At 32.7% G+C, this 25,341-nt stretch overlaps 1 protein-coding gene across 1 annotated transcript in view; it reads left to right on the top strand.

Moving 5' to 3' along the window:
- Positions 1 to 25,341, top strand: part of SEMA3E (semaphorin 3E) — a 112,662-nt gene that overhangs the window by 73,660 nt on the left and 13,661 nt on the right. Inside the window, exons 9-15 of the mRNA XM_063100791.1 lie at positions 1,704 to 1,848; positions 3,881 to 4,103; positions 7,091 to 7,182; positions 9,511 to 9,552; positions 10,586 to 10,752; positions 15,199 to 15,266; positions 16,808 to 16,947. Coding sequence (XP_062956861.1) covers positions 1,704 to 1,848; positions 3,881 to 4,103; positions 7,091 to 7,182; positions 9,511 to 9,552; positions 10,586 to 10,752; positions 15,199 to 15,266; positions 16,808 to 16,947 — 877 coding nt within the window. The remainder of the gene's footprint in view (positions 1 to 1,703; positions 1,849 to 3,880; positions 4,104 to 7,090; positions 7,183 to 9,510; positions 9,553 to 10,585; positions 10,753 to 15,198; positions 15,267 to 16,807; positions 16,948 to 25,341) is intronic.

The raw sequence follows: 25,341 nt of genomic DNA, 5'->3' as shown, positions 1-25,341 counted from the left end.
CATTGTATTGTCCATAAAATGTTATGTAATGCAATATATTGTGCTTATTTAGGACCTTTCTACACAGCTTTCGTTTAGTTTTTCAGCAAGTGATATCTAATGCTCACTTTGAAAAAAACAATAAAGCTCTTTGGACACGTATCCTGCTGTTATAAAGAGACCTTTTCTTCCACAGAGAAACATGGAAACAATTTTTCCTAGCAATTACTCCTTGATGCAAAGAAAAATAGTTAACGTAGATCGGTAGCTGTTGCAGTCCATGGAAAGTCCCAACTTTTTTTCACTTCATCTTTTCTTTTATGCCAGTGAATAATTTATATATTGCATGATAATTCAGTGGCTTTATATTATAAATTTAAGGTAGGAGATAATCAGTATAGTTTTCTATGGGTTAATGTGATCAGTTTGTAAGCTACCTTACTAAATGATAGGATAATGGATCTTTCTGAGAAATCAAAGACAAGACATGGTTTTCTTCCATAATTTTGACTGCACAATTTATACATAAATCTGAGAAAAAAGCTCCCAGCTGTTACCTGACATAAAGGTTGATAGTCATAGAATGGCGATCAAAGATTTATGGACAATTTAGTTGGGAAACAGGTATACTAGGCATTTCCAATTGCTTCAAGGTGTGTTATAAAATGTGTGAATTGATGTCCTAGGATGATAACATGCCTGCTAGTCCACAGGTGTCTTAGGGTGTAGGAAATTTTATATTTATGTGGAACTTTACATTTTGCAAAGTACTTTCACAAACATTAATTATTTTGAATCTTCCAATACAGAGGCTGGGGAAATGTTATAATCCGTTCAGATCATCCCAAATTAAGAAATACAGCCAGATTTTTTTTTAAAAAAGAAAATCTTTTAAAAGTTTTCTTTTTAAATTAATTAAATTAAAAAATCTTAATTAATTTTTCTAATTATAAATACCCCCAATAAAACTTGTCATAGTCAATTACTGTCTTTATCCTCCGCAAGTAAAAATTTTTATCAAGAAAATCATTTCAACTGCTGATAGTTCTAGAGGTGAGGGACCTGAGTTTTATATAATTTAAGTATTTTTTTCAAGGTTAATATGTCCAGTTTAGTCATCTTTCTTCTACAGTACAGTTTTCAGTGACCTGGAGGAAGGAATATATAAGTATATTAAAGTCTACAGGCCTGACCCCAAACTAAACAATGAAACAAAGTTCTAAATACTCATGAGCCTTTAAATTGTTCTTCACATCATATACACTGAAAATCTAATAAAATTTGAATATAATTTGTAGCAATATTAACAGCTCAGTGATTAAGAGAAATTATCTAGTATGAAGATAGAACAACACAAAAGAAGATAATATAAAATGAGTAATTCAACTTGGGAATGATTTTTTTTACTGTTAATTTGAAATCTCTAGTAAAACTATAAAAACGCAGTATATGACTAAACAATAATAAAATAAAGTGACACAATAACTTTTGTCATTCTAACAATGTCATTTTAAAAAATAGGAAATTAAAGAAATGGTAACTTTCAGAGTTTCAGTACTTGAAATATTGCAATAGTTAATATTTCTAGAATATTCGATGCTTAAAGAAACTGCAGCTTTTTTTTATCCAAAGAAGTATTTTTTTAAAAAATTTTTTTATCTATGTAGAGTGGAGTGTTTGACTGGTTAGTTCCAGAATAATTATTATCTTTTTGTATTTTTCAGTAATATATTTAGAGGGCATGCTATATGTGTCTACCATATGTCTAGCATCCGGGCAGCCTTTAATGGACCGTATGCACATAAAGAAGGACCTGAATACCACTGGTCAGTCTATGAAGGAAAAGTCCCCTACCCAAGGCCTGGTTCTGTAAGTTCAGACATTTAACGAAGTATTATTTTTTAAAACTTCTTTTGCTAATATTTTGTTCACTGTTTCACATGATTTACAAGACTTTGCAATTAAACAATTAAGGAATTGTACACCTAAAAGTATGCTTGATTACTTGCATGGTTAAAAAATATCACTTCTCATCTCAAGTTGTATGCTTGTTATTTAATGAAAAGAATATAATCTATAATGAATATATTCTAGCAGCATTTTAAAATATATATTATCATTGACATTTTGACTAAGTAGAACCAAATGGAATTTTATTTTTAAGGGTACTAATGAACACAGAAATATCTGATAAAATGAACATCATATTCCTCCCAGACTCTTCAGAAAAATTGGCAACACATGAAATTTCCAAACAATAGAATGTCACTGAGTTTTTATATTCTCATATCAGGACCAGCTTCTAAGTTCCCCAGGCCAAACTTTCTCCTTACTTCATTCAAATTTTTGTGCTTTTTTTTTTTTTTTTTTTTACCTTTTGTGCTTTAAATTGCACACATGTCTAGACATGATGATGATGATGATGATTTTGAATCATGTATTCTGTGTGCAACTAGCTTGGAAAAATGTTGGATCATTGTCTGTGGTATGTGAGCCATGGAGAGCAAACATTTAACTTGTCATGCAAGTCAACATCTACACTTTTATGAGCAGTTGGTGAAATCCCATCACTATGCTGATTCCACAATTACTTGCAAGTCAAGTAGAAACTGTTTTTGCAGAGCCAAAATCCAAAGTGGAAACAAACCTAACCTCCATTAACAAGTGTAAGGCTTTACCATTTCAATCACTCTTTCTCACTGGCTTAAAATTATTACCTTCAGTAAGACATAAAGTATATTTTATTTCATTCTATTGATTGAAATTACAATTTAAGTGAAGAAAACCTACTCCTGTGGCTTTGCTGGAAATGCTTCTTGAAACCACATGGTCTTAAAGGAGATTTGGAGGAAGTGATTGGTTACTGAACTGTTTCCAAGCTAGTCCAAAATGTTTCCAATTATATATCATGAAAGTACACTCAAGTGAAAAATTCATGCCAAATTAAGAAATATGGCCCAACTTTTAAAAACAAACCATTATAAATGCCTTCTTTGCAGAATCTGATTACTAAACTACCATAAATATACTCTAAAGTGGAAAATTTTTATCAAGATAATCATTGCAATTGCTGCTGGTTCTGTAGAAAAATATACGATATGAGGGAGCATGTATTAGTAAGTGTAAATCAACACCATTAAAGATTTTCCAAGAAGTAACTTAAGGTGCTATTCTGCATTTAATTTTAGTCAGTGGTATAAGAATTAAGACATGTTATAGTAAACATTTCTGGTTTTCCAAATTTATTTTGTCTAATCCATACAAAAATAATTTAAATCTATACAGGTTATGGGAGTAAAACAGGGAGGATTGTGTTTTCCCTCAGTAATTAACAATGACAAGATTTGAATAGGTGTCTATGTTATAGCACTAAACTTCTCTAGTCAGCCAATTGGAACCATCACCAATGAAATTGCATAGTACCAATAATTGAAAAGCTATTTCCTACAGTTGTGATCCTTAGTTTTGAGACAAGATTGAGCACAACAAAGACACTTTGTTTTTCTATGAAAAATAGTTTTTTTACCTTTAAAATTTAATTTACAATATGAGAGACAAATTTCAGAAACAGGGAAAATAATTTGAAAATTTGAATATTTATGATGTTAAATGTTTTTACCACCTCTAAGCTGTCCATGTATTAAATACACTTCACTTTTCTGGGATTTCACTACTTTCTGTATATTTCTAGTGCTGCATGTTTGAAATAATTTAGTCTCTCTTTGTAATTTTTAATGTAGATTCCATTTCTGTAATGAAAGATATGTGGTCACTAAATATTTCTAAATGAATGCTTGATTAATTAAACATATTCAACTTTTCCAATTCTTTGTGTGGTCGATTATAAATTTACTCTTTAGGGTTAAGGCAGAAAGAATGATCTAATCTTCTTGCATTTCAGTGTGCCAGCAAAGTGAATGGAGGAAGGTACGGAACCACCAAAGACTACCCTGACGATGCCATCCGATTTGCAAGAAGCCACCCACTAATGTACCAGCCCATAAAACCTGCCCATAAAAAACCAATATTGGTAAAAACAGATGGAAAATATAACCTGAAACAAATAGCAGTGGATCGAGTGGAAGCTGAGGATGGCCAATATGATGTCTTGTTTATTGGGACAGGTAAAGAGATGACAAAGTACTCAGAGACATTTAAATTGACCCTTAAAATAAATAATTTTAATATTTTGAAAATCACTGTATTGATCCATTTCTGTTGCTTATAACAAAATACATGGAACTGGGTAATTTATAAAGAAAGCCCAATTGATTGCTTACAGTTTCAGAGGCTGGAAAGTCCATAGTCCCTGAGGGACTCCACAGCTGGCGAAGGCCTTGGTGGTGGTGACAGTGACCCAGGGATCTCACATGGCAAAAAATGGTGGAGCAGAGAGAGAGAGAGATAGTTCCTCACGTGCTCTCCTTTTAAAGCCCCCAGAACCACACTCTTGGCCACCATTAAACAATCAACTTAATCATCTCTTCAAGTTTTTCCCACCCTCAACAGTTGCAGTGGGGATTAAGTTTTGGGGGAACATTCAACCCAAGGCAAGTACCTATCAACAAATCTCCTGTGGATTATTAGCCCATTTGCACACTGCTAATCCAAAATGAGAAAGATGAAATAAAGCCATCATCTGACCTCAATAGTGATAGTCTATGAATACTGTCTGGGAATAATTATTATTATTACCACTTTCATTGTCAAAAATGTCATGGTTTGGACAATAAATTATTTAGTCATCCTTATTTCAGATCTAAAAAATAGTGAAGCAATTCAAGAGAGGATCTGAGGCTGTTATTGCACATAACTTCTGATACATGCTCAATACTTAATGCAGTTGAATAAACGAATACTTGAAGAAATGAATAATTGATGTTAATGAACAATGTTGGTTACAAATAGAACTTCTTGTCGTGGAAGGAGGATGTCATGGCTAGATGGCTCTCCTGTTGGTCTCCTAGTCCTATACTGCCTTTGGCTGCTCAGTGAGGCCTCAAAATTTTACAAACAACTTGGGACAACAACTTCACTTAAATCTATAACCACAGCAATTCTTATCAGGTCTCATCAGAATCTTATTTGTACCAAACAAGCCAAATGTTACCCATAATGTAGGGAAACTTTCACACCAAAGTTATAATATCATGCATTAACAAAACAAGGTATAATGAATATGCTAAAAGTGAAATTTTTAAATAAATTTATAATTTCCATTAGATCTGTGGAAGAGAACTTGGAATTTTTCAAAATTTAGAGTAATATTTAGCAAATTCCATAAAGTACTTAAAAATTCTATAGTCGTTTAAAAAGTCTTTAAAATAATCATTTCTTTCTTTCTTTCTTTTTATGCAGCATAGTAGTTGCTATAGCAGTTGCTCTTTAGAAAAGTGAGCATTCTACCACACATAACTTTAATCATAGACACATAATTTTGAAGGAATATTGGCATATACCCAGATCAGGAATCAGGATCCAATATTAACACTGGTGCTTGGGCTTCTGCAATAATACTTTTTAAGAAAGGAAAGATTCAAAAAAGGAAATATTCATCTTATTTCTAGAAATCGATCTTTGATACAGGCTGTATTTTATTTGTTTATTTTAGGAAGTTGGTGCTAATAACGTACTCTGCACTGTAGGTTTAAGATCATCAAAGCATCCGATTTCTTTAATAAATGTAAAATTATTTGGCTATGTATTCACTCATAGTAACTTCCAACAGAGTTAAAAAAAGAAAAAGAAAAGAAAAGGAACTCCTTAAGCAACAATAATATTTGATAAAATTAATAAATGTATGTTATTTTTAAATGCCCTAGAAAGCAGAAGACAAATATAATAATAGCCTAAGAAACGTTTTATAAATACTTTCTTGTCAGATTGACCAAAGCTATTTGAGAGAATTCGAGAAATACCAGGTATATATATTTGTCTTATAAACCATGTTTAACTCAAAGATATCATCATATTGAACTACAGGTTTTCAGAACAAAAGAACATTTTTAATAATGTGTGATGAGTACAACATTGGAAAATCCCACAAATGATAGTTATTTCTCTCAATATTTACCAGACACAAGCTTTAGTACAATGCACATAATGTCTCTATTGCAAAATTACTAGTTGCAAATTAATAATTTGAGTTTAGTCCTCATTTTTTTTCTGACATAATAATTGTGCAATATTTAATAAGTGTACTTGGTTTTCAAAATGATGTTAATTTTTATTTTAGTTAGTGTACAGTATAGGTAATAGTTATTAGTTTAATTATAATCAATTTTTATTTACCCAACCACAAGATTTGATCATTTTTTAACAAATTTCACAAATATCATGGGAACTCTTGAATTGGCACTTTCAAAGCACTTACTTTGCTTGGAATTACTATTTCTAGCACTACACCAAGTTATTTGTATAGATAAATTAATGTTATTAAATTTTCAAGTGGAACCTCGGGATATAAGGAATAACAAAAATATGATGAAATTTTAAAATATAAATATGAGTGCATAAAATAATTGGTAATTATGGAAGCTAAATGATTAGTACAGGAGGACTCACACTTCTCTCAATGGTGTATACTTTTGGTCTTCTTCTTAAAATATAAATACACACACATATATATATTTTAAATCTTATATACATACATATGTATATATATATGTAAGATTTCCACAGTGTGTTGTTTGGAAAGTTCCCTAAGATTAAAAGTATAGTATCTTACCACACATGTAGCTTTAAGTAAAACATTTTCTTGCATCATACATCACAGAAGAAGCTAGAATAATTTGGCATCTTTCTTCTATTTCATTAATTCCAAAAGACATTTTGATTTCTGAACCCATAATTAGATTTTTGGAAATTCTATTTGGAAACAAATACAAATTATTTGGTCTTAATTTTTGGCCGGCATATAAAAATATTTTTTCTAATTAATAAAATTTGCAACTAATAAAATTTGCAAGTAGTCATATTGTTTATAATTGGTAGTTATTAAAATGTTTCACGCATCTAGATTTCAAATCTTATTTGAATTCATAGACCCTATACCGTTAGTAACTATTTAAAAACTGTATTATAACTTCTCTCTTCTTTTGCCTTCTTACAGATAATGGAATTGTGCTGAAAGTAATCACAATTTACAACCAAGAAACAGAATCGATGGAAGAAGTAATTCTAGAAGAACTGCAGATATTCAAGGTATTTTCAGGGAAAAATACAGCCCAAATTGATAGCTACATTCAATTACAAGATGTAGGTAGGAAATACATGTCAGCTTTTTTTCCTCTAACTAGTGCATGGTGAATTCAGAGCAAACCGAAGTGAGGAATGATTTAAAATTCTGATTCATCTATTTGATTGTCATAGACTTTTTAAAATGAAGAAGCCAATATATACCTAGCATGAAAAGAATGTCAATGTAAAAACTATGACTATCATGTAACACCATTTATACCACATATGAGTTCCAGAGTCATTATCGCAAAGTCACAACTTGTACAGATGTACTATAAATAGTGACCCAAAAAAGTAATATGCTTTCATATTGTAGACATTGTGTCAGGATAAGCATACTGCTATTTGTTACAGTGTATTAATTACACAGAGAATTTACTAAAAAATAGAAGATGATAATTTAAAGATTAAACACGACAAAAACAATTATATGTATCTATACATATGTAATATATATGTGCACGTATGCATGTGTATGTATGCCTGTGTGTGTATATATGTATACATATTAAATAATGAGTCAGGTCTCATTATTCACAGCAATTATGGTCTTTAAAGTCACCGTGAGCAATAAATTAGTGTATAATGACAATCGCTTCTGGGGGAAATATTTGTACAGGGTTAAGTTCCTGCAAATTTCTGATTATAATATTTTTATCAACTGATCAATACATAACCTTCTTTTACGTGGGTTTCTATTTAAAGATACTTTATTTAGTGTATGTTGCTGATGAATTAACACTGAACTCACAGCCAACAGCACTATACTTTATGCCTGAATAAAATTTGTCTAATGAAAGTATTTTCTATGTTAAGGCACATGACAACCTTTTGAAGTTTAGGAACACTAAACAGCACTTCAACACTGTTTTTGGTGGTCATTTTAAACAGCAAAACAATAAACAACACAGAAATGTGAATGACACTAAATAGTCCGTGAAAATAACACTTGTATACTGAAGCTGAAACAAGAAGGCAGAGTGTAAACTTTTTTGATCTCAATTGGGAATGTGCATATTCTTAGAATCAAATTTTTTGTTGTTTGGTTCATGCATATGTCTGGGAATAGAAAACACAGCAAGTATTGATATTGAGGTTACAAGTTAATTTTAGCAAGTAGGTAAGTTTGCAAATATAGAATCTGTGAATAATGAGGATTGTTTGTATACGTGTATACTGAATATGTATGTGATGACTTTATTAATGAAAAGCAGTGCATCTTGCTTTGTTTTTCCTGGAGACCAGAGTTCCCGGAACCACATCCTAAGCTAATCACTCTCCTATCTCAACCAAAGGAGCTGTTTCTGCTTATTTTGCATATTTAGCCTCTATGTAAGATTTCCTTTCATGTTAGGAAATCTTATGGACCATAGCTCTTATATTAACAGCATCCACCACCATTTTTCATTTTTTATTTTTCATATAAACTCTTAAGAAATGATGTTGCCTAAATGAGTAAATGAATGATTCACAAATGTATAAAGGGTTGGGTTCTTTAAAATATTTTTTAAAAATCCTGCTGAAAAAGAAGATCTCTCTTTCTCTTTTAAAAGAAATTTAAGAGAAATTTTCTCTTTTAAAAAATATTTCTTCAAAGTGTAATTATCCCCACAGTGGATTCCACATGCCTAGTGTTTCTCCACTTGTAGAATTGATCTGAACTTTTTGTGTTCTTTAGAGATGCCCTAGTCTTAATCAACATGCCTAAAATAATACATAGCCTCTCAAAGTTGAGCTATATGTTGTCCTTCCACAGTGCAATTCTAAGAAAATGATGTTAGTCTTGTTCAAAGAATCTTGGGTTCATAGTGATTCACCATGATCATTTCAAATGAAAAGCATTTTGATTAGGCTAGGGTTAAAATGATTAAAGATCACACAGTTCATTAGCAATGATGCCTATTCAAGACATAACTGTTTCACATTTAACTGTTCAGGAAGAACATTCTGACTTCATTATTTTATTTAAACATACTTGAGTTTCCAAAGAATGAGTAACATTTAAATGAAAACACAAAAATTACATTCCAGAGAAAAACAGTAAGCTGATTAGATTATCCACTACTTTTTCTCATCTATATATCTGTTTCACTCCATTAGGAAATATTCGTAAAGCTATATTTTAATTTAATCGTATTTACATATTTATTTACTAAAATGAAAGCTATAGGCTGCTTGGCATAGAACCACCCACATACCTAATTTGATTTCAGGTGATTTACAACCATATTAAGGTAGATATTTCTAGATTTCCTTTCTTAAAAAGGAAACATTTTTGTTTTTTAATTCCAGGATCCAGTTCCTATTATCTCTATGGAGATCTCTTCAAAGAGAGTAAGTTGTGTACGTGTGTACTATATGTGATTTAAGGTTAAAAGATATAAAAACATTACTACATGTGCTTACATATGAGCAAGTTGCAGTTCTCTTCTTTTATTATTTTATTTTATTGTAGTAAGAACATGTAACATAAGATCTATCCTCTTAAGAAATTATTAAGTGTATAATACATTATTGTTGACCACATAGTACAGTGTTATACAGCAGATCCAGAGCAGATTCATCTTGCTTGACTGAAACTTCATGCCCATTGATTGGTTCTGACAAAAGTATGCAGTGATTTACTTTTAATAGATGTTGTCCTCTTCAACTTTTTTAGAAAGAAAGATGAGAGAAGTTTTACTTCTACAGTCATGATAGGGCATTTTTGCCTAGTTATTTTCACTATTTTTTTTTTAAAGAATGGTGATAATGATAATCCAAATTTGTGCACTGAAACTAATTTCTCTTTCCATCTCAGTGGACTCAATTTTTGGTGTGAACTCCAGAAACAGTTGTTGCTTATAGTGTCTAAAATTTATTTATAAATAACCTTTCATGTTTAAGCAAACGGGAACATATATTAAACATTGCTACTTGCCTTTTTTTTAAATAACATATCTTACAGTTTATCTCAAGTCATTCTAGAGATATCTACACCACTCTTCTAAAGGTTAAATGTGAATATTTAAGAGACCATTTACTTATTCAGTCTTTTACTGGATGTCCCCATCCATCTTTAAAGGAAGACCTATAGTATTAGATAATGCAAGAGGTTTTTTGCTTATATAATGAATAAAAGTATAGACAGCTGCTTGAGTTCTAATCATGCTTAGTCTAACAACTTTGGTACTCCTACATTTAAGTCTATAAAAGCCTTTCAAATTTTGGAGAAATGAAAGTATCAATGTTCCATTATCTGTCTGGAGCAACTGCTGTAATTTGAGTATTCACTGAGGAGATTGTGTATAAATGTGAAAAGCTAGGTATATTAGCTCAGTGAAAGTTCTGTCCATTTCTGCGAGTGGCCTCTTTCTGATTTCTGTAGCAACAACTGTATATTGGATCTCCTTCTGCCGTGGCGCAAGTCAGATTCCATCAGTGTGACATGTATGGAAGTGCTTGTGCTGACTGCTGCCTGGCTCGAGACCCTTACTGTGCCTGGGATGGCATATCCTGTTCCCGGTATTACCCAACAGGGACACATGCAAAAAGGTGAGACATGATACTTTATAGAATATCTCTATTGTTTAGGAAAACCCTAATCTTTTGATTTTTTGTTTTTTCTTTTTATACCCATGCCATGAAAATAACCATGCTATTTTTTATTTAAATAAATTATCAGAGTCATATTTTGTTTATAATATAAGCTTTGAAATCCTAAACTTTTCTTGAAAATATCTCCATTAATTATTATGTACAGAGACTGGAGCTGAACATGCTGTTGGACTTTTATTTTTCCACATAGGTTTGAATCGATTCTTTTCTCTTTTGAAAATTTTGCTTCCAGACATGAAATGAGGATAGATAAACTTAAAATGTGGAAAAGGCAAGCCACCACACATGAGGGATTCGAAGACTTAAAAGGAAAATAAATAAATACATTTTAAAACACATCCTGCATTTGCCTCATGTCCTTTGTACCAGCTGGTCTTCATTTATTTCATTTTGAAAGTGAATATTTTAACTCCTAGGCAAATGCATGACCTGTATAATTAATGAAATGTGTGATTTAATTCAACACAAATGAAGAGTACTTAAAGACCTCCAAAATCCAGTGTCTACAGTTCTGTGAGGTCATTGCCATTTGTAACAGAAGGTAAATCCCAGGATTCTTTAAAGAGGGGATCTTGAGGTACAGAAAGTATTTTGAAGAATAAAGGATATTTCTCCATTTGAGCCATATGAAGTTGCACATACTTTGGGAAAATATATAAGAAAAAATACATTTATTTCTTATAGAATAAGCATTTCTTTTCTCATGATAAGAAGACCAAAGAAAAAAATAAAGCAAATTATGGAACTATATAAAAGTTTCGTACTAAAAGCAGTTTATATTACTTTCAATAATTCTTAGTATTTCACTTTAGGCAACTTTTCTCTAAACCTTTTTCAGAATCTAATTTAGCCCAACTTAGTGTAGTTGTTATTTTCATAGGTTCATATATATAGCATCATCTCATTTTAAAAACTTCACTAATTCAAAACTTTTGTAAATTGGATCTGAGATCAGTTAACATTCCAGTATGTATTAAGGGTATAATAAGAAAATAACGAAATGATACTCTGAGAGAACATTTCTCTTTTTTTCTTTTTTTTTTTATTATTAATTTTTATTTTTATGTTTTTATTTTATCATTATACAACATAAACATTTTTGTGGCCCTTTACCAATTTGAGAGAACATTTCTGAACAAATTTACTAACTGTATTCAAAAATTGAGCAAATTAACTGATTATGTACAAATACTTGTTGATTTAAAAAAAAAATTCTTGAAGAATATAACCATATTATCATTTGAAGATATTGACTAGGAATTTACTCATCTATTAAGCCAATTACTCTGTCATATGTAAAGGGTATGAAGAAATAATCACTCCCCTTGTCTACAAAAACTCAGAACCTAATGTGGAGAATGGAATTGTAAATAATGATGGTAGTAGCTTACTACTGAGCACTTACTATTTATAAGATACTGAACTAAATGCAGCACACACGATTATTTAATTCTTAAAACAACACAATTTTTGAGCTCGATTTTGAAGGTAGAAATACAAGGAGATTCCATTTAAAGGGGATTAATTGTCTGTGCAAAGGCAGAGAATGCTCAGGAAAAAACATGCTGTTCCAAAGATCAGGAGTGAAATAGCAGATTTGAGGGTAGAAAGGGAATTTTATCAAAAATAGTAAAATTAATTATTTTATTATTATTAGCAACATTCACAATGTTTACAAGCCTTGCAGCAAATGCTTCTGAATAACTAGTTTTTGTATTAGGCATTCAGGAGTGATGATAAATTTTAACTGAGCAGTTTCTGTAGCTAAATATTTCTTGTTATGTGGTGCATCTTGCGATATTTATAAACACACAAGTTTGATAATGTATTTAAATTGATGGATAAAAAGAGCTATTTAGGAAAAGTTAAATGAATGGGCAAAATAGAGGACAGGAAGGAATGAAATGCTAGAGTCCGAAGCCGTGCTCATAAATGAATTAGCTCAGTTCGGTGACATGTAATGGAGATCTTTCAGTGGTGTCAAATTCTTTTGAACCATCACCCACCCTGGGAGAATGTTTTTTGGATAACTTCCAGCACATGAAGGGCGAGTAGTTTGCTTTTATAACAGATAGTTTTTGCTTCAGACCCGAATAGAAGCAGATATTGAAAACTGGTCATTAAAATAAATACTTTTCTGCTCACAGGGTGAAAATGAGTCAGAAGGGGAAAAAACATTAATTCACAGTCCAAACCGCTTGTTTAAAATGATCTTCCGAACATACTGCAATTTGTAAAGCTAGGTCTTTTTCTTCCCCTTGCTCTTGTATTCTGGGTATTTCCAGTGTTCTCTTTAAAAGTTTCTAAGAGGCTAGAGATGTAAGAAAAATATGCAATTTTGAGAATGAAAAGCAACTTTGCTCAACTTTTCTCAAACTCCTGATCCAAATATGTGGTTTTGTTATTGTCGTTTTTGGGATTTTTTAACACTGAAATAAAGGACAACTGTATTTGGATAGTGTGAAATGAACTAAAAGCTTGCCAGAGGATGTGATGTCTTTGTTTTTTAAATGCATGTTTATGATTTTAAACTATTTTTTTGCACTCAATTTATCATTCACATTGCTTATCTAGAATTATCTCATTGCAATTCTCTTTATTCTTGCATCATTTGTATAATAACTTGATTCAAAACCATCTTTGCAAAGTGGAAACTGTTACCCCTTTCATTGATTTTACCACTGCTCCATTATTCATCATTGCTCACAGGCTTTAGATTCCCAGTACTGAAGCAGTATTCAACAAAGTGAGAAATTAACAGCAGCAGTCTAATTCTATTCTAGAGCTGCTATCAGTTACATAACAGCAGTAAGGCTAATGTAAAATAATGTAGAAGCATAAAACTTTCCACTTTTGCTTGTTACTTTTTCCACAAATTGCATTTTCAACCTAGCTCAATAGAATGATCCATGTGACAGTTTTAATCTTAACTCTTTAAAATCCCAGGTCTTTAGGTAAGGTTTTCTAATCAGCAATCTTTATATTTAAAGAAGAAAAGAAAACAAAACCTGCTTTTGCACGTAGGTGACTGGAAATGTTCATCTACACTAGCTTTTTGATATGTATTAAGTTGTTAGGTATGATCTGAATTTCTATGTGAGAAAGCACTTCATCTCTTGAAATAACATTATATTATCATTATTTAAGGGTACTGAGGAAATCCTAGAATGAAAAAAAATTGAGAATGTAATAGATTTTAGGGGATATTTAGCCAATTCTATTTTACAAAGGAGGACAGAAAGAGCAAGGAAAAGGAAGACATATGCATAAGACCATGCAGAATGTTAGTGGGGCATCGGCATGGGAATTTGGTTCACTTTTTCAAATTTTATCATTGCATGTGATTAAAGCATCTCATTTTCACTTCAGAAGCATCACCATCGCCTTCTAGGGTAAAACTTCTACTTTGCTTTCTGTCTTTCCCTCAGTCTTGAAGAAGTGCTATGAGTTAGAGAAGCAAGTGGTGTTTTCCACATTTATGTAATACCTATAATTTTGTCTCTAATCTGAATTAAGTACACTAGAGATTTTGATTTTAGAATTTCAGTTCTAATAATGGTAATTCCCATTGTTTAATTCCTCAAGAAGATGCTTAAATATTTAACACATGACATATATTCTGGAAATATTTTCCATGGATATAAAATATTGTATTTTTTTCGTTGTATACCTAAATAACCTATAAATATGAAAATATAGTAAAAGTGATCCTAATTTTAATAGGCAGATTGAAGGAAAAAGAACTAATATTTTTTGAGTCCCTCTTGATGCAACACATCCTCTCTACACGTGTAATATATGAGTATATCGAATAGAAGCATATACTTTCTAAATATATCTGAATAAAAGAGTCAGCTTAGTATATTATTAATTTATCTCTTTTTATTAGCGACTATATTTTTGCTAATTGATTAGATAGCTATAAAACAAAATATTTGGATTCAAATACCTCTTTCACATGCACTTTATTATATAGAGAGTTTTTATGACATTGTACTCAAATAAATATTTTACCTCAAATCCCATTGTCTTTATCTTCACGCATCCCTTGCCACCCCAGGATATTCATTTCAAACCAGAAGACTTTTTGTTGAATTAGATTTTTAACAACACGTAAAGACAAATTTATTAACTTGTTGTCTGGGAATTCACAATTCAAACCTATGTAAGCATTTAAAGAACGATGTTGTATAGATCTTAAATACTGAAGAACATTGAATGAAAATATGGAAAACTATGAAACTTGGATTTTATACTTGTTTCATATGATATCAAGTTTTTCAGTATCAGAATGGTATTTGAATCTTCAATGCGGTTGGCTATATTTTAAAGTCTGGAAAATTGAAATCTGAATATCTTCTAAATGCATTTATTTTCTTTCAGGAGATTCCGGAGACAAGATGTTCGGCATGGAAATGCAGCTCAGCAGTGCTTTGGGCAGCAGTTTGTTGGTAATGCATAAAGAATCAATTGCTATGGATTACTTAGAGTGTACACTGAAAAGAAACTGCAAACTTCTTAAAAATAGTTTCTGCCTTCTTTGTGATTTATATATACTAGAGCAATGTAACTGAAAGTGTTCTTTTTTGCTTCCATGTAGTTAACATTTTGTAGATTTGAAATATAATCTTTACATAATTAGGAAAATAAGTTTTAGGCACACCCAGGCTTTAATATTTGACCTCTAAACAGAGAAATTCTAGAACAAGAACACTGCATATTTAAGGCGGTTGATGTTACAGTAATTTGTAGGACTTCTTCCTTCATCTCATACCTGGAAATATCTTTACCATGTTATATGCCTTATGATGATCCTATCAAGAGCGATATATTAGTAACTTGTATCAAGTCATCTATTAAGCACTGGAATAGAATAAAGTGAAAAACATTTACTCTTTTACTGGAGTCGCATAAGACTAGAGCTGGAGTTGGTAGTGCAGGAAGGGTGGCGGTTGCTCTGATGGGTAAAATATGAGAGGAAATTTCAGTTTTAGGCAAACATAAGGAAGTAAACAAGACAGAAAAATGCTCTTTTGACTCTTCACATTACAATGGTGGTTGGTGAAGAGGCTGTGTTTTGTGTCACTGAGTTCACCAGGAGGTAACGGGAGGAAGAGGCACTATAGTTGGGAGGCCAGCAGGGATGATACACAGATCCAGAGATTGCAGTCCAGAGATCAGTTCACACACTGACTCAGGATTCAGTGCAGAACTCAAGCGTCTGGGAGTACTGGCAGGAGAAAGGGAGGACATCAATATTATGGAAGTTTAGGGGTCAGTTTTAAAGGTGAGGAGGATGTAGACAAAGGAAAAAAAATCTCAGGATCTAGTTATTTTATCTTGGTTAAAACAAAAAAGAGTAAATCTGCTTGCTTTGATTCCCCACTGCCTGTATGCAAATTTGAGTTCAAGTCCAGTGAGAGCCTTTCTGTTCCAAGTCATAGATTATAATCAAGAAACTCTGGTTCAATGAGTGCTTAATTCAGTTTCATGCTCCTTACTGCAGGATCTCAACACCTGGTTATGTGTAATACCTTGTCAAATGCCACTCACACTTGTGTGTATGTGGTACCAGGTCACCTAGATTTCTGATTTTTGCTTTTGTTTGTAACCATGAATTTGGTCCTATGCCTTGCTTGAATGCTTGTGCTCACCTTCTCTTCTCTGCTTTATCAAGAGATGTTGTCGTTGTTTTTCCATGAATTTAATGTCGATGCTCCTTCTTACTGTCCAGATTATCCCATCCTTTGTAAACAAACTCACAGTTCCCTCCTTCTGTCTGTCCCACCGTATAGCCTGCTTGCCTTTTTAATGCCTAGATTTTGGTATGCTACTCTCCCTAAATGACCCCTTTAAAAGACCCTGCATAAAAACTACCAAGAGGTAATACGAGTTAATCACACTGCCAAGATCTGAATAAATTACGTTTTTTTAAAAATCACTTACCAGTAAAATCAAAGTCACAAATCTGATGTTAACATTCTTGTTGCAGGGGATGCTTTGGATAAGACTGAAGAGCGACTGGCTTATGGCATAGAGAACAACAGTACTTTGCTTGAATGTACCCCACGATCTTTACAAGCAAAAGTCATCTGGTTTGTGCAGAAAGAACGTGAAACAAGAAAAGAGGAGGTAATTCATAGCTGCACATTTACACCATGGTGTCATGCATATAGTGTATAATCAGTAAACAGATGATTTATTTTGATGATTAAAAATGAAACTGTCTGTTGTATTATACATGTCTTATTTTAAAAGTCAGCTTTCTTATGTGTAATTTATATACATATAAAATTTTTGAATACATAGTTATATAGATTTTTATATACTATATATTTATATAAATATATAAACAAATTATTTTATAGATATAAATCAATAATTAGAATTCTGAAAACTGAATTTTTATTCAGAGGTTATTTATAGCTTCATGATTTTAGTGTCATGATTTCAAAGTCTTAAGTTGCATCACCCAAGGTAATGTTATAAAGAAATAGCAAGCTTAGTCACCTTTAGCACATATATCTTAGACATAAGAATAATAGAATTAAAATAACAACAGCAGCAGCAACATTAAACCAGTTGCATGATAAAGTTTTTAAACCATGTATGAGACGTTGACACAAAGATTCTTGTCCACTGGGAACAAAGGAAACGTGTCAGCTGTTTCATCCTTTTAAGCAGGTTTGGTGGTGGAGATTAGATTTCTGTAACCATGTAAACAATGAGAGAGGAATGACTCGGGCTGCTTTTAACAGCTGGAAGGATAGGCAGCATTTAAGGTACATGAATGGAGTAGTCTGGATGCAGTTACCAGATTAACAAATGTGAATTGAGGGACCTGGCTGTGTATAGGGAGAAGTCCAGGGCATAATGAGTTCGGGAAGGTGGATCATTAATGTTGATGTGGGTTTTGAATTAAATTTTTACAAAAGCTTAATTATAAAGAAGAGCAAGTAGAATAAAATTTGGATATATCAGAGGGTAATAGATCCTGATGAGTACTGGAGAAATGGTCCTTGGTAAAGGGAAGATTGAAAGTTGAGTATGGAAAGAAATTCGAGAAGCCTTCCTGAGGGCACATGGAAGAGCTAATATGTGCATATCGGATAGAGAGTGAATTAATGGACATCTTCACCTCATTTGGGCACTGGGAACTAAACATCTGCTCTTGAACGCCAAAATTGCTGATTCCAAATGTGAAGCACTTTTTTATGCCTTTTTTCTCTAGCCTATTGTAAAACTAAAAATCCAACATATGTTTGGTCCCAAATCATACAGTACATTCTGGGAGATGATTAAATTAGTAAATCCCAGGTTCTTAGAATAGCCACTAGAGAGGAAGGCACCTGCATTTAACAAAGTTTATTAGAAATAATATAGAAATGCATGACATCATAAGAATAAAGATATGGCCAAAATGTCATAGTATATTACATTGAATTAAACTTTTGATTTTGTACTGATGTATTTTCCATTTCACAAATTGGAGGTGAAATGGCTTTTTGGATTTTGTCATAACTCACTTAGCAGGAAAGTTCCTGAGAATATTCTAATTCCTCCAGTCGAATGGCTTCAGAAGACAGAGAAGTAGTTCTTTCATCAGTGGTTTTCTTCATTCAGTATGTTCTGTTTCTAATTTGGAACTCACCATAACCTGCCTCATTTGAAACTCTTTGCCAAATCATTTTGACATGCTGCATCCATCAATGTTCAATTATAGGCTTCTTTCTGGTATTGCTGATATAATCTACTTCTTCTTTTCCATAAGTTTTGTCCTTACTTTCAGCTGCATTCAAATTTCTTTGACTAATATATTCACTAAAATTTGAAATTTTGAATTTACTCTCTGCATTAAAAGTTACATCATAATCAGAAAACACATGGTTTCTATAGACATAGTAGTACATGTATTGATTTATTTACAATCCAAAACAAGCAAAACACAAAATTGCTGACTTCACCAAAGGCTGAATGTATATGTATGAAGATACTTCAAAAAGTATGTGGAAAAATAGAATTGAAAGTTAATACAAATCTTTCCACGAACTTTTTGAAGCATCCTAGTAAACAAAAAACAAAATGACTTTTCATGTGAGTCCTGCGTTTTATTTAAAGATTTTTTTTTTTTTTGCATTTACTGCTATTTATATGTCTCATGTAAGAAAATCAATTCTTTATCAAATCTAGAATATTGTGAAGGATATTTAAGTTCACCTAGTCCAATTCTTACCTCTTGTAGGAATGTTTGTAGAGAACTCCTGACAATGACTATCAAGGCTCATCACTGATGCTACAAACCATGACAAGTCATTAATTTGTCAGACCGTAAAGTATACGCATCTGCTCTTTTCGGAACTGAAATTTTTGATTCTGGAACTTTTTCTGCCTGTTCAAATCCAAACTCAGCCCTTTGGAGTTACCTAGAAACAACATATTCATGTGGATAAAATTTTTGCTAAAATTAGTCTTTAGAAACTATGTAACTAAATTGTTAGAAAGCATCCAGAAATTCAGTTATCTAGTTTCTAAACTCTGGATTACAGCGTTCTCTCTAATAAGCACTTTAAAATCTCTTGCTTCCTTAAATATAACACACGGAACACAATCTCTATACATTTTATTAATTCCATATTTATTGAAAGTGTCCTTTTCTAGGTACTTCATAAGGAAGTATGTTTTTCTTTTTAATTAGGATGTTATAATTAGTTTCTATAAATATAAATTAAATATACATATATTAGTTGCTATAAATAGCATCAGTTATTATGATATCCTGAGGGGAAATAGAATTTATAATAGAATATACTTGATAGATGAGACTGCTCTTTAATGTGCACCTGTTGCACACAGGAACTGTAATAGGTGCCTTACTTTGTTCTTCATAGATCTCATAAATGCATTCTAGACATAACTACCCTCATCTTAAACCTGCAGAAACTTAAACTCAGAGAGTTATATAGCTCATACGCAAAGTCAGTGACAAATGTGAGGTTTAAACTCAGGTATTCCTGACTCCAAAGCTGTACTGCTTCACATTTATTCATTGTCTAAGTACCAAGGACTGTGCTATTTACATTTTATAAAATATATCATTTATCTTAAAAAAATGGTTTATGAATGGGGTAATCTAGTCACATGTTTAATAACTTTCCTGGTTACTCATAGCTAGTGAGGTAGATTAAGATCCAGGTCTTTATGTGCTTTCTAATAATCCACAAAATATTCTGAAATCAGAATTCTAAATACAGTTTCAGATGCTTTGTGACATGGGGCAAATGGAGAACTGTTTATAGAAGAAGTTCTGGGATTCAATTTCTGAACAATGTTCCTGATGTCAGCTGATTCTTATATATATATATTTCTTCATCAGTGTTGAGTGGGGAATGTTGCTGCAGCCTTGGTGACAAAAGCAGTACCCCTCATATTTAGATGCCTGAGAACCTGCTCATGATTGGAACAGTTCCCACTCCAAGCACTGATACCATGAATTGTTATACAATGTATACAATGCTTACAGCAGTGTATTTCCATTCTCAAGTTGCCTTTTCAAGTTTCTACTCTGCCTGTTGGTAGAAGAAGAGGACGTCTATATCAAAATTAGTGTACTCTATCATTTGAGCCTGTGTAGATATAAAACTCAATATACTTTACCTCATTTTCTTGGGTTTTAACTAGAAGAACATTTTATTCATTCATTTGAAACTCATTTATTGAGCACCTACTGTCTTTTGCTTTCACAGAACTTATATTCTGGAGAATAGGGAATGATAATAATAATATTAACAATGACTAAATAAGAACAATATTTAATGTGTCAGATAATGATGAAGAGAAGAATACAAGAGATATTATTTATATGGAGAGGTTGCAATTTTAAAGAGATGTTCATGGATGGTCTCACTAACAAGGTCACCGAGAAGGTGACATTTGGAAAAAGACCTGAAAAAGATGAAGGAGTAGGCCGTGTGGCAGCATGGGAGAAGAACTTTCTGGACATCGGGTACAGCACATGCAAATGCTCTTGAGGTAGCAGTGCACCTGATACCTCCAAAGAACATGAGGGTGGTGGCCAGTGTAGGGAATGAGCAACAGGGAGACGAATAGCCCGTGAGTCAGAGAGGTGAGGTAAAGGGCCAGTTCATGCAGGGCGTTTAAGCTGTTACGTAAGATTCTGGGTTTGGCTCTGAATTAAATAGGAAACCATTGGGTAGTTTTTCAGCAGAGGTGTGGCATGATCAACATTTGGTTTTAAAAAGATCACTTTGATGATTGTATTAGGAATATAGTATATGGGGGTGAAGATAAGAGTGGAAGCAGGTAGTCATTAGGGTGTTACGGATACAGTATTTAGTATAAATCTTTATGTTGAAAGACACAAAATCAACTATTAATGTGCCTTGTGCCCTTAAGGCTAAATGATATGCAAGTGATTGCCTCATACACATAGTACCAATGTACTATGTGTACATAGTACCAATGTACTATGTGTACATAGTACCAATGTACTATGTGTACATAGTACCAATGTACTATGTGTACATAGTACCAATACTTTTCAGTATTATTGAGAAATGTGAAGGTTGTTTAACATCTCAGATGGAATACTTTTTAAATCTTCTACTGTCTTCTCTCTGTTTAAATGTCCGCAATTGGTGTTTTGAACTTGGTAACATTTGCTGACAGCCTGCTCTAATATGCGACAAATAAATCATAGTCTTAGCTCTTGTACAGACTACAGATTTGTAGTGAAGGCAGGAATGTAAAAGAGCATTATATTATTTCTTACAAGTTCTGTTGAAACCAAGGGAAAAGAAAATTGTTGCAGTGAAAAGGCTGGGTAGAAGAGGCTGGACAATCGGGAAAAGATTCATGATAATATTTGAGCCACGACTTACAGGACAAGTAGAAGGTCACTCGCAGAGACAATGATGCAAGCTGATATCATGGAGATAAGAAACAACATGGTATGTGTAAATCGTGGCTGGGAATGAGGATGCAGGAATGAGTAGATGGATCAAGGAATCCATTTAATTTTACCCATAAGTCAATGAGAACTCTTTAGACTGCCTGTTTTGTCAAATTATTCTGGAAATTATCACACAATTAGGAGAAAATCATGATGTCAAAAAGACCAGGTAGGAAGGTATTTCAATAGTCAATGAAAGATTTTTGGCCACATAAATTAAACAGTAGTAGTAGGAAGGGAGAAAACAGATTTTAATTTGTATGAGACAATATTGAGTGGATTTGATATTTGATATAAAAGAGAAGGAATCAAAATGATTCACATGTTTCTTGTCTGGATGTCTGTGTGGCTGATGATACAGTAACATGATTCAAATATACCAGGGAGATGGGGGGGGGCAGATTTGGGAAGAAAAAGTTGAGTTCACTCTTGGCCATGTTGAGTTGGAAGCTCTTGTAAAGCACTCGGATGGAATGGTCCCATTGGTAAATAAATATTCTGGAGTACAAAGCCCAACGGAAAGATTTGGAATGACATGATATGTCAGACAAACTTCAGCAAAGAGGCAGTAAATTAAATTCATGGGGATAATAAAAGTACAAATAATATAGCAATAATCAGTACTTAAATAACACTGTGTGCCAAGTACTATTCTAAGCATTTTACGTATATTAATACTTTTAATCCTTGCAACAGCTCTATGAAGTACTTTTATTGTTCCCACTTTATAGATAAAGAAACTGAAGCACAGAAAGTTTGAGTTACTTGAAGAAGATGATACAGGCAGTGAATTTGGTCTGCATTTGAGCCCAGTCTGGTTTCAATATGGGCCCTTAGCTGTATGCAGTGATGTCACTCTTGGTACAGCTTACCTTGGAGAATGAGTGAATAAGAAGCAAACTGAATTAATGCTGGAAGCAAGGAGGAAAACCCACATTTCAGGAAAAATTAGAAGACAAACTTTAAAAGATAAAGTAAAAATAGGAAAAAAAATTAATAATTATAGTTACTATTAATTGAGTGCTTATCATGCACCCTGTGCTATTCTAAGTGCTTTACAGGTAGTAACTTATTTAAAACTTACAACACTTCTGTGAGATTGTTAATATTATTATGTGCATTATGGAGATGAAGTTAAGTAACAGGCATAAAGTACACAACTAGTTAGTACCTCCAGAGTAGTATAGTTTAAGTAGAAACAAAGTCTGAAGAGTGTGGTGTGATAGAACCCAGGGGAAAGGAATTAAATAAGAATACATTAATAAACAGTAGTTTCTGAATAATGCATTAAATCAATACCCAGTTTCTGGTGAGACTATGTTCAATGGAAGGCTTAAGCTAGGAGCCTTCTAAGAATAGGTTAATTGATAAATGTAGCTGTGTTGAACTAGAAATAGCTAGTTTAGTATACTCTACCAAAATGTTTGAATGAGAACTTGACAAAGGGAGACAAGAGTAGGGAGGAGAAGTTTGTTGTGGTTTTTTTGGTTTTTTGTTTTTTGTTCTTTTTTTGGTAAAAGTTTAACTTGGCCATTTGAAGGTTGAAGAGAAGTCGCTCTAAAGAAGAAAATGTGCAGGTCACGGGTGAAGCAAGATAAAGGGCACATGGAGAGCATATAATCACAGACAGAAGTTAAGGGGTGGGTCCTAAGAAGGAAGAATGTTGCCTTATTCCTGCCGTTTTATTAATTTCTCTATTGTTTTATATTTCTTATGTTCCTTCTGTTCTCTTTTATTGTTTATCTTTAATGTTAGGTGTTTTTTTGGCAGTGATAAAATACATTTTCTTTCTCTTTCTCATTTGTGTATGTGTTCTACTAGTGGTTTTTATTCTTCCTCATGTTATTTATGGTGACATGTATCTCTCTTTTGATTATAGATATAGGACCCCGTAAGGATTTGTTGAAGGGCTGGTCTTGTAGTGGTAAATTCCTGCAGTTTTTGTTTGTCTGGGAAAGTTACTATTTCTCCTTCATTTCTGAAGGAAAGCTTTGCTGGATGTAGTATACTTGGTTGACAGTTTTTTTCTTTTAGCTGTTTATTATGTTATCCCACTCTCTCCTGGCCTGTAGGGTTTCTGTTGAGAAGTCTGCTATTAGCCTGATGGGAATTCCCTCAAAATAATTTGACACTTTTCTCTTGATGTTTTTAGAATTCTTTCTTTGTCTTCGACTTTTGGTAATTTGACTACAGTGTGTCTTAGGGAGGTCCTTTTTGAGTTAATCTGTTTGAGGATCTTTGAGCTTCTTGAATCTGTAAGATCATTCCTCTTCCAGTATTTGGGATTTCACTAAATATGTTTTTAATGTGTTTTCCTTTTTCTTCCCTGTCCTGTATATATATAATATGAATGTTTGTATGTTTAAGGTTATCAGAAAGATTTCTCAGGTTTTCTTCATTTTTTAAAATCTTTTTTTCTTTTTCTTTTCTTTTTTTTTTTTTTGGTTCAACTGTGTTAATTCAAAAAGCCTGTCTTCTAGTTTTGCTTGTTCTAGATTGTGTTTATGCTCACAATTGCATTTTTTTATTTCTTTGAATGAATTCTTCAGTTCCAGAATTTCTGCTTGATATTTTTTTATTGCTTATACTCTTTGTTGAATATCTCATATATGTTCTCAAATTTCGTTCTTTTTTTTTTACTTTATTGTGATTTTTATCTATATTTTTATCCATCATTTTGAGATTAGCATCACCCTGATACCAAAAACAGACAAAAATGCAATGGAAAAAAGAAAAGTACAGAACAATATCTCTAATGAACATAGATGGAAAAATCCTCAACAAAGTATTAGCAAATAGAAAACAGCAACACATCAAAAAAATTATATACTATTGTTATAGACTGGATGACCTCCCAACTTCATTGAAGCTTAAATCCCCACTGTAAGTGTTGACAGTGGGAAATCCTATTATGATAATTGAATGGTGGGGACTTTAAAAGGTGATCAAGATGTAAGATCATGCTGTTTGCTGTAGTGAATGGATTAAAACTGGTGATTGTGGGAGTGATTCTGAGAGGAGGTCAGTCTCCTCTCTGCTCTGCCATTTTCTGCCATGTGAGATCCCTGGGTCACTGTTGCTGCCACCAAGACCCTCAGCAGATGTGTTCCCTGGACTTCAGACTTTCCAACCAATAAATGTTTCCAGCAATAAATGTTGTTTTCTTACAAATTACCTGGTTCCATGTATTGTGTTACAAGCAAAAGAAACAGAGTAATACAGAAAATTGTTACCAGAAAAATGGGGTGTTGCTTATAAGAAACGTTTGAAAATAAGGAAGTCGTTTTGGGACTGGATGTTGAGGAAAGGCTGGAGGAATTTGAAGGACAGTCTAGAAAAAAGCCTAGCTGCTGGTGGGAATTTAGAAGGCAAGAAAACCAGGGAAAGTATGGAACTTTTTAGAGACTGGTTAAATGGTGGAGACCAGAATGCTTATGGAAATACAGACTGTGAAGAACATTCTAAGGAGGTCTCAGATGAAAAGAAGGAGTTTATTGGAAACTGGTGCAAAGATCATCCTTGCTATGAACTGGCAAGGAACTGGGCTGCATTCTCTT

This window comes from Cynocephalus volans, chromosome 6, assembly GCF_027409185.1.
Source record: "Cynocephalus volans isolate mCynVol1 chromosome 6, mCynVol1.pri, whole genome shotgun sequence".
Lineage (NCBI taxonomy): Eukaryota > Metazoa > Chordata > Mammalia > Dermoptera > Cynocephalidae > Cynocephalus > Cynocephalus volans.
Note: the sequence above shows the minus strand (reverse complement) of the source record. Positions and strands in the feature narration are given on the sequence as shown.